At 35.9% G+C, this 10399-nt stretch overlaps 2 protein-coding genes across 2 annotated transcripts; one reads left to right on the forward strand and one right to left on the reverse strand.

Moving 5' to 3' along the window:
• Positions 1 to 1530: 1530 nt before the first annotated feature.
• taf9 (TAF9 RNA polymerase II, TATA box binding protein (TBP)-associated factor) lies at positions 1531 to 5967 on the reverse strand. The gene is made up of 7 exons (XM_056731203.1): positions 5867 to 5967; positions 5385 to 5466; positions 3208 to 3344; positions 2978 to 3112; positions 2508 to 2589; positions 1980 to 2090; positions 1531 to 1877 (listed from the first exon to the last, which is right to left on the reverse strand). Exons 1-7 carry the CDS (start codon positions 5900 to 5902, stop codon positions 1714 to 1716), a joined length of 747 nt encoding a protein of 248 aa, XP_056587181.1. The 5' UTR covers positions 5903 to 5967; the 3' UTR covers positions 1531 to 1713.
• Positions 5968 to 6164: 197 nt separating this feature from the next.
• Positions 6165 to 10015, forward strand: rab24 (RAB24, member RAS oncogene family). Its single transcript, XM_056731049.1, has 9 exons — positions 6165 to 6655; positions 6917 to 7058; positions 7685 to 7753; positions 7831 to 7909; positions 8038 to 8105; positions 8190 to 8289; positions 8394 to 8444; positions 8538 to 8597; positions 8865 to 10015. Exons 2-9 carry the CDS (start codon positions 6942 to 6944, stop codon positions 8927 to 8929), a joined length of 609 nt encoding a protein of 202 aa, XP_056587027.1. The 5' UTR covers positions 6165 to 6655; positions 6917 to 6941; the 3' UTR covers positions 8930 to 10015.
• Positions 10016 to 10399: the final 384 nt, after the last annotated feature.

Consider the following 10399-nt stretch of genomic DNA (forward strand, 5'->3'; position numbering starts at 1 on the left):
AGATTACTGTCCAAATTAATCTGTCCAAAAAGTATTTAGTTACTCATTACTAATTACTTTCCATATCCTACATCGACCTTGATTAGTTAAGTGATTCAAGGATAGACATGAAACAGCTTATTTAATTCATTCAAATAAATAATATTATTAACTGACCAAAGTATTACAAATGTGAGCACAGATTTTAAAGTAAGACTTTGAATTTTGATGTCAATTACACTATTGCACACGCATATATTTCACAAAGTATTTAGTTTAAGTACATCAAAAGTAACTGTAATTAAATTACAGAAAACATATGAGTAATCCCTTACTTTACTTTTTCCAAGGAAAAAGTAATTAAAATACAGTAACTAATTACTTAGTAACTAGTTACACCCAACACTGGTACTAAACATCTACTATCAGCTAGTCCTGTTCACCAAACCTTCTCTAAATGTGTGGTAAAAGCATGTATGTAAAGAAAAAATGTATACCAGAGCAACAACAAACACGTTTTTTGGTTGAAAGATCATATATTCCTGAGATGAATGTGTATGGGCGTTCTTGTCTAACCGGCTCCCTCTACTGGCATTTCATTCCCTTTAATTGTCACTGTTCCATTATTGGAGGAACACCTTGGTTTACTAAAAATTTCACAACTAAATCTAATCCAATCATGACAAACTATATATCATTGGAAAGGTCTAAGACTCTAGAATACATATTTGACCAGTGTTTTACAAAAATAATTATGTAGGAATAGTAATTTATTCATTTAAGAAAAGAGCAAAAAACTATAAAAACAAACTATGCTGCTTAATGTCACCATTCCAGTGGAACACTGAAGTTAGGCAATATAAAATCCATTTTAGTCCTGACAATCTATATATCATTGGGAAGCTCTAAGAATGTAGTTTTTATATTTTGTAACTCTTTTTGAATTGAAATCACTTTTAATTTTCTCAAATGTCACTGGGCCCATTAGGTACCATTATAAATATGACATATTCTTAATCATATTTTACTATAAACCTAAAAATAAATCTTAAAAACTTCTTTATAATTGAAACACTCCAAGAATGTCCTTCTTACATATATAATGTATATAATAAATTTATTCATTTGTATGCAGTAAACCATCAGAGCCTATATGACACCTAGTGGCCGTTGTTGGTGTAACGATTAAAAGTATCCCAGAAACCACATTTTTTTGTGATATCAGCTTGAAATTTGAAACAAAACTTGTTTAAAAGTATGTCTTCAAATTTGTGGCGTTTTCTCATGTTTTTTTTAAAGATGTTTTAGTAAAATAAAACATTGTTTATTTATTATGTTAAATGCATAATTAAACTGCTATTATTATTACATTTTTCAACTCTAGACACTTTTACAATAAGTATAAAATCTCTTCTTCAAAATCAAGACCAAGATTATTGACAGTTAAGGGTGTCATTTTGTTTACATTAATTAAAGTTTCATTACTGTTCTTAAATTAAGTGTATTGTGTAAAAGGTTCTTGAATGGCTCTAGATTAAAAACTTACCAAAACACTTTTGTCATTCGTTTTTATTATTTTTTACATACAAAAATTGATAATAAATGGCAATGGCATTACTGTTATTGTGTGATAACCTAAACAAGACACGGCTGCTGAAGTAAATTACTCAGAAATAATGACTGCTTATTTACAAAATCACTCTTACATCTCTACTAGTAAGAAAACACAGCAGGTCATGAAGCATCGTAGTCATCCTCATCTTCATGCTTCCTCTTGAGAGAGGAAGAGTCACTAGATGAATTCTGGGACACCATATTGGTAGTGATGAGGATGTTCTTTGAGCCGATGAGGGAGGGGTTTATTAAGACATTCTGAACTGTAGGAGTGGTAGGAGTCGCTGTGAATTCAAACAAACAAAATCATGCAAATTACAATGATGTTTAACATTCTTTCTACATCAACCTAAAGCTAAAACTATGCTTTTGAGATTGGCACTTACCAGTCTTAACAGAAGCAGCCTGTGAGGAGGGAATCTGAACGGTAAAGCGCTGGCCTGTCAGTGACACAGGCGTGCCCACCTTTGTCCCCACTGTCTGCACAGAGGGCGTACCTGTCAGAAGACATTCATATCCACGTTATAGATTCTGCATATGTGGATGAAAATTTACTAAAACTCTATAGCAATATTACTCCTAGCATCATTGTGCACACTTCAAAAATGCAAGTAACAACTATAATGCCAAGTGTTTGAATACTTGATGTCACTAGATTGTTTTTACAATATATGGTGATTTCCCATACATGTTTTAAGACTAGTCCTTGACTAAAATAAATCTTAGAGCTGTCTAAATTGAAAACGGCTTGTACTGACATGTCTTAAAATATAATAGAGGTTCCGTTTCAAAGTTCTGTAGAGTAATGTTCATTTGTAAGGTATGTTTGTAAAAACTACTTAAATGTCCTAGTCCTGACTTGATCTAATCTGTGTCCGGGAAACCGCGCCTATCTGTACAACACTTGAACTGACCAAGTGTTGGAGTGCTTGGCCTGCTGGACACTGGCCCCACACTCAACCGTGGTACTGTTATCCGGCCACCAGATGAAGACACCTAGACAAATGAAAGAGCAAATAAGAGCATTAACAAATGATGCAGATTACCTAATAATAAACAGGTATTTTATTTTATTAGCAGAAGTAAGCCTAAGGCATCACCTAATGTTTTTGTAGTCTGCCCTGTACCAAGTTCTCTCTTCCAAATATCATTGATATTCGCTGATAATGAGTTTAGATGCAGTACATTATTGTATACACTGTACATATTTAAGTGTACTGAAAAAGCATATTTACATATAATGTGTTCCATTACATATATCTATCAATTTATACATCTTCAGAGTATATTGTCAGGACAAGAATCCTGTTCTAGACACAGAATACTCCATAAAACGGACTAATCAGTGGGTTTAGAAATGCCAAGACATTTAGAGCAGCAATACCTTCTTCTGCAAGGACTTAAGCCTGTAGTTTGGTGCGGTCAGACAGTAGCGATCTGGAGGAAGCCTAGGACCAGTATACGGCTTGATCAATGGCAATGGAGTCATGTTCTTCTGCCTTGCTACCTCTAACAGAAACTGAAATGACAGAGCAAACCCAACTGTTGAGCAACTGACATCCCAAATGTGTTACATTTCATGAACAGGCCAATGAAAGAAATCGTCAAACTTACATCTCGTGGTGGTGGAGACGTGAAGGATTGATCCACTCGACACTGAATAGCTAACCTTATATCATCTGCATCCACAGTGGACTTCTTGGCATGGGTGGAGTATATCTTTGCATCCTCAATAATAGTTGTTACATATCCTACAGTACACAAATAATTGACTTGAATATTCACTGCTCAAAAAAATTAAGGGAACACTTGATCATCCAAGTCAGTAAACCTTCAGGAATATCAATTTACCCTGTAAGCATAAGTGATTGTGAACCATTTTTACTTGTTTTAGTGCAAATTTAAGTGACAATAGGTACACAGAAGAGACAACCATAATGGTGGTCTGGGGAGGACCGTACTTAGAGGGTCTCACAGACCTCCAGGTGCTATGAATTATCGCAAAATCCTCAGATCTATTGTCAGATCTTATGCTGGTGCAGGGCAGCTCTCCTGGTGCATGATAATGCCCGACCTCATGTGACCAGAGTCTGTAGGCTCTGGACGATGAAGAAATTGATGCCAATGACTTGCCCTTACGTTCGTGAGACCTAAATCCAGTCGAGAACCTCTGGGATCTCATTAGGGCTGTCACGATTGGTTCGATACAATTGACTGCGTCGATACTGATGATTAGTCGACATCAATATTTTTAATTGACTGGTCGTTTTATATCATGTTACCTTCTAAATTTCTGAGCCTATTCCAGTCTTTGTACGTCAGAAAAGAGCACACACACCTAATGACTGCACCAGACCACACATTTACAGACTCTAAAGTCATGACTGGATATTCTGCTGAACCATCAAGTCTGTCTTTCTATCTATTTACAGACATAGATGGAAAGCTTGAAGTTAAATTCTTGTTTTGTCAAACGCAAGGCAACCAAGATGTTCACAGTTCCTTGATTTTTCAAGGTTATGTGCCTTTTTGTTCAAGCAAGCAAAAAAGGTAAAATATTTTGGTAATGAAAACAAGAGTTAAGAGTTAAATGACTGATTATTATTTGTGAATAATTCCTGAAGTTAGAAAATATTTATCTTTATATTAATGCACACTTGAGAACGCTAAAAGCACTCCATCACTATAAAGGAGACTAGTTAGCTTTACCCTGAAGAAATAAGCAACTTAGTAAGTGGTGAAGCAAGTTTTCCGTTGTTTATGATGAGCATATCCCTGGACTTTTGATCATCCTGTGTATGTATCGCGTTTGCATTACATATTAAGAAACTCAGGATATTTGTGAATACCTATTATAAGTATTAGGACTATGTGGACGAGTAATTCATTTCTGAAAATGCCATATTCTAGCCTAATATATAGTGATTTTTGTTGCATTTGTTTTACAGTTCCAGCATGCACAAATATACTGGTTAATTATATTTCATTTAGACGCCGCTGTGTTCTGTTGTAATTTGTATTGAGGCTTCGTTCAATTGCACTTAACAGCCCAAATAGTGAGCTTTTAATTATTTTCTTCTGACAATCTATATTTATGGCTATTGTCCTCAAAAAAACTCATTGCTGCTTGTCATTCTGCATTTATCAATTAACTACAAAAAGTAAATATTTTTCCTTAAAACGGAAATCTTGGTAATTAAAATGTCAACATTCAAAAAAATTATATTCAATAAGAATAATCGCTTATTTGATAAATTAGTCGATATAAAAACAGTCGTTAGTGGCAGCCCCAGATCTCATATATCCGAAGATGTCAAGTAGCACCATAGACTGAGCACCATAGACCGTCCAGGAGCTCACTTATGCTCTGATCCAGGTATGGGAGGAGATCCACGGGACACCATCTGCCATCTCACCAGGTGTATTTCCAGATGTTGTTGGGAGTTAATTCGGGCACATGGGGTCATTCACATTACAGACTAACATTATGAGTTACTATGATGATATTCAAACAAGTTGAATCAGCCGGTGTTTTCATTGATTTTTTGAGTGATTTTACTGTAATTCCTGCCCTGAATGTGTTTTTGATTTTGTCTTTCATGGACCATTGTCAGATTATTTTGTTCTCACAACAATATGCAAAGTATAGTTTTAGTGCAAAGTTTTAGCTTGAACATTTCGTGCATTGAGATCTAATTCAGTGTGATTTATGTGTTCCCTTAATTTTTTAGCAGTATATATATTGGTAAATATTAATATTGCATCCACACAATATACTGAAGACTACGTACTGTATGTAAACTCCAGCATTTGATTGATGACTCTGGGCTCATAGTCAGTGATTCCCATGTCTTTAAGAATCTGGACCATGACCTTTAATTTAAAAAAAGAAAACAAGAAAGTAAAAATAGCAGTTCGATACAAATAATATGAACCAATAAATGATGGCATGAGTGTAAAAAGGAAATTGTGTAACAATGCACCGGCAGAATTAAAACATTTGTCCTGAAAGTTTAAGATATTCAAATTTTACTATAAAAAAATGTAAATATTCAACAAGCAAAAAATCTGATGAAGAAAAGCCAATTCAAATGCTAAACCATTAAAATGCAGTGAGTTAGCGTGCTAGCGCGTGTGTGCATACTAAAGGTGATAAACAGGATCAAATAAACCACATGACTGCGTGTTAAGCGTAATACCTGATTTACAATTAATTAAGATAAATAAATAGCGCACATCAGACATATAAAATCGTTTATGTTGCTTTTTTTACCTGTGCATCTTTAGGCAGTGTTTTCGGAGACGCCATTTTCACATGAGCTCCGATTCTCCTCCCCTAAAAATCGGGACGTCGCAAAAAAACTACTGAGCTTCCTACCTAGGCAGCATTTTTTTCCAGATAGGCGGGGCAGACACCTCGTAGCCACTCTGCGTGAGCAAGACGTGATTGACGGACCAAAATGACCAAACGTAGAGCGACGTGCTCATATTCAACCAATAGTGACGAGGAACACACATGCGCCATGTGATTCAACTAGCCAATCAGCAGCGGTTTTTAAACGTACTCGCGTAGAGTAGTTAGCTCGCTAGGTTTTGAGACACAGAAAATATCTCCCTGAAGTCATATCCTCCACTATATAAACATAAAAACACACATTAGGTTTTTCCAGTTGAGTCTTCACACAACGGTTCCGCTTTCAGCGAATATCTAACATCTACCCGCTCGTTTTTATCACGTTTCATATGTGGAACACAGAGCTTGTAATGACTAGCTGTGCTGCGTGTAACGTTAGTGATGTTGAAAGCTAACCTTCTCTCTTCTGTCGGCTCAGGGTGGGAAAAGGTTGAATAAACCGCCGCTTATTTTAGTTTTGTACAGTATAACGTGTATTGCTGTGTATGTATTACGTCGTCTTAAATTTTATCACTGGGAGAGTTTGATTCTCAATGGATTTCATGTGGATTGCTAACTGAACCCTTAGCCACCCAGTTACAGTACTTATCTGTCTGTAAAGTTAACGTTACTTTTAAACTCTAAAGTCAACATACACCAAAACCACAGGTAAGTGAAAAATGATTAACTTAATGTAAAATGAGGTGTTTTACATTATATTTTATTGCTGTAACAGTTACATAGATTGGAGTATTAGCAAAAACTAGCCATGCTGAGATTGGTAACCAATTATATATTTAAACTGTTAAAAGTACCATTGTCATTAATACATCATTTATTAAACATGTTCACTAAGTCTTTGCTTTTGTGTATCCCTTTAAGGTCAAGTAATGTCAACCTAATGAACCAATGTTTTTGTCATTTCTATAGTGTATTTTTCCACACACACACAATCATGACTGCCATGAGAGTGGATGCTAAAGTGGTCATGCTTGGCAAAGAGAGCGTGGGCAAAACCAGTCTGGTGGAGAGATGTGTTCATCGCCGCTTTCTTGTGGGCCCGTATCAAAATGTAAGTAATCTCTTAACTGTGTAACATACAGAGTCCGCTTTATAAGATGAGCTGTTTTCATGCAAAGAAAAGATATAGTTGCATATAATATACGTATGGTTGCGGTCCAGCAAATTGAAAGTTAAGAACTTTTAAGAAGAATTAAAGCTGCAAGCAGCGATAAAGGGGCACTCGCACATGTGACACACAGCAACCCGGTGCCACCACTATTTGTTGGCCTCAGGAATGGCGAGCGGTGGACAATCTGCATATAGGGAGTAACATTATAGAAAGACTGTCATTTATTTACACAACCAGATTTCCTGCTGGTTAATATTGACATGTTTAACACGTCTTCCAGGGCATGACTATTATCAAACATGTTAAGTTTGGGGCAGACTTGACAATGGGTCTCATTCACTTCACATGCGTACGCACAATTTTGTGCGGGAAGCCAGCATACAAACATTTCAAGAACAAATCATGATTCAAAAGATCATGATTGGAAACTGTATGATCAGTAATGTCTAGTCTTGTCACAGAAACCAGCTCCACAGGTATGGTCGCCTTCCACTGTTGTCACTTTTGATAACCTGACGCAGTTCAGCTCAACGAAATGTGTTGATCAGATTTGTTTTTGTCCCAAGACTATAGGAGCTGCGTTCGTTGCCAAAGCCCTTAATATCGGTGATAAGGTGGTTACGCTGGGAATATGGGTAAGTAGTTACTGTAAAGGCAAGCCTCACCCTTCCATATGATCATCAAAGATTGATAACTCATGCTTTTATTTTAGGACACTGCTGGATCTGAGCGTTACGAGGCCATGAGCAGAATCTACTACAGAGGAGCCCGTGCTGCTATCGTCTGCTATGGTATATCTTCTCTCTCTCATGCAGAAAATTGTACATAGTTCACACTCTGTGCACATTTGATGTGCTTGCTTAAAAAATGGATGTCTTTATTAATAACTGACCAGCTGTATTTCTATATTTGTTTTTAGATATGACTGACAGCAGCAGTTTTGAAAGGGCCAGGTTTTGGGTGAAGGAGATACAGAGCTGTGAAGAGGTAGAATACGTTTTGTTATTGCAGAAAATGACACATGGATGAATCAATTCTATTTTTATTCACCCATTCTCACTTCATTCTCAGAACTGCAAGATATATTTGTGTGGCACTAAGGCTGACCTCATCGAGGCTGACCGAAGTACACGACAAGTGGACTATCATGATGTACAAGATTTTGCAGATGGCAAGCACTAGTTCTTTTCTCTCTTCCAAAAGAACAGTTGCAATAAAAAAAGTTAAAACAATTAAACAATCGACAATTAAAACAATAAAAACCTTTCTTTGCAGACATCGGTGCACAAAATTTTGAGACCTCTAGCAAAACAGGAAAACATGTTGGTAAGTGATACACCTCAGCATAACTGCTCTACTGAGCGCTACTGACATGTGACCCGAAATCGGATAGCAAGTTTCACTTCTTTTTTTAAACAGATGAGGTGTTTCAGAAGGTTGCTGAGGACTTCAGTAGTTGCGCATTGGAGTTCATGCAAGGTGGGCATTTTGAAGATTACAGCCATTGCGCAATAGGTGCATTATGACATTTTCATAACTCCGTGCTGATAGTTTCTCAACACGTATTACATTCACTTCCCACTTCATGATGTTTATCTAATATACAATAGACAATATTTCCAAATACAGATCTAAACTGATGTGTACTATTGTACAGATAAAGGGATGCACATCAGCTGCTCTTTTTGTATTATAAAAAGACTCAAATTAAGATATGATTTAACTAGATTTTTTTTGTCCACACAGAGGAGAAAGGAGTGGACCTTGGACAAAAGAAGGACTCTTATTTTGCCAACTGCTGCCATAACTGACCTACCGCAGGAAAAAACTGCTGTATCATAATGTCTATTTTGGAATGACTGGAGAATTTTATATCACCTGAACTATCAACCGGATCATCCTGCCTGATTGTGTCTCTCATTTTTTTTCTGTGCATTATGTCCGAATCAGGCTTTATGAAGCCTATTCATATATATATAACATGCTTTTTCTATTTTTGTGTTCAAGCGATGAATGCGCTTTCTTTTCGAGAACACTTGTTTTTGAACCTGAGAATGTTGACTGAAGCAAGTATCCACAATGCATGGCAATACATTTTACCAAAAACAGAAGATGACGGCACTTTGCAAGCTTTAGGGAAATATGCCTTAGTCATTGCCAATGTAAAGGAGTCTGCTTTACAAACAATGCCTTGAGGAATTTGTCACCTTTTATAAATTATTGCATTTTACATGTCTTCTGGGGATCATAATGTTTACAGAAGTTGGTCGCTCAAACTAATGTATGAACAGTTTTGTTTTATTTGTCCACACTAAGCTAGAGTCTTTCAGGTTATACAGATCTGAAATCAATTGAACAGTTTTCTCATAAATATATATATATATGGTCTAGAGCTGAAATGTGCACACAACCAAGAGGAAAACCAAATTAAAGATGCTTGTATTAGTGACTGGAATGATCATGTGTCACATGTAGCCATGTTACGACATTTTAAAGGTGTCTTAATGTGGAACATTCAAATATTACTGCATTTTGTGTATTGTCTGTGCATAAACGCTGCCTGTCAGGAGCACCTTTCACCAGATACTGTTGTCATAGAGCCTGAAGTTTTCTGTGTAGTGTTATGCAATGTTTGACGTTCTTGACATCAAAGATCTTTGTCTTGCTCCGTGCAAAAAGCTAACTGATTTACAGCATTTGACGAATGTGATGATATTGTTTACACCTTTATTTTATTTCATTATTTAATTTGACTTGATATTGTACAACGGGACACTAAGTTGTCAGACGTGAACATATTTGTACATACAGCCTTAGTTTGTTCGGTTTATATTGTGCCTGTATTACATCTAAGAGGCCTGTAGCTAAATATATTGTTGTTCTGGTGAAAATCTGTACATCTAATGTGAACTGAGATTCTTATATTCATTTCTGCTGGCGTCCTTATCAGATATTTGTTTCATTTTTTACACAATTTGCAATATATTAGAGGTTAAATGATTTTTCCTCTGTGTTTGTTTAGGTGACATCAAAGGGGACCGTAAAAACGATTTAATTTACCATTTATTCAGACAAAACTCTTTTTTTATTTACCAATTGTGTGGAATCAAATCAAAGTATATTATAAATGTACAACAAAAGAAGCACACCTAAAATATCAAAACAAAGTAACACAATAAATGCTTTGTGGCAAGTTTATTCAATGTAAAAATCATTGTGCACCACGTGATTGTATTATATATCATCAAACTGAGGAAGAATCAAATACTTATACTGTAAAT

This window comes from Triplophysa dalaica, chromosome 19 (assembly GCF_015846415.1).
Source record: "Triplophysa dalaica isolate WHDGS20190420 chromosome 19, ASM1584641v1, whole genome shotgun sequence".
Taxonomy (NCBI): Eukaryota; Metazoa; Chordata; class Actinopteri; order Cypriniformes; family Nemacheilidae; genus Triplophysa; species Triplophysa dalaica.

Bases quoted from the DNA above. Each gene is read 5' to 3' on its own strand.
- taf9 (XM_056731203.1), bottom strand. From the start codon at position 5,902: ATGGCGTCTCCGAAAACACTGCCTAAAGATGCACAG. The intron at 5,467-5,866 runs GTAAAAAAAGCA...TTTAAATTAAAG, and splicing joins CACTGCCTAAAGATGCACAG to GTCATGGTCCAGATTCTTAA. The intron at 3,113-3,207 runs GTAAGTTTGACG...CTGTCATTTCAG, and splicing joins CGTCTCCACCACCACGAGAT to TTTCTGTTAGAGGTAGCAAG.
- rab24 (XM_056731049.1), top strand. From the start codon at position 6,942: ATGACTGCCATGAGAGTGGATGCTAAAGTGGTCATGCTTGGCAAAGAG. The intron at 7,910-8,037 runs GTATATCTTCTC...ATTTGTTTTTAG, and splicing joins TGCTGCTATCGTCTGCTATG to ATATGACTGACAGCAGCAGT. The intron at 8,598-8,864 runs GTGGGCATTTTG...TTGTCCACACAG, and splicing joins CGCATTGGAGTTCATGCAAG to AGGAGAAAGGAGTGGACCTT.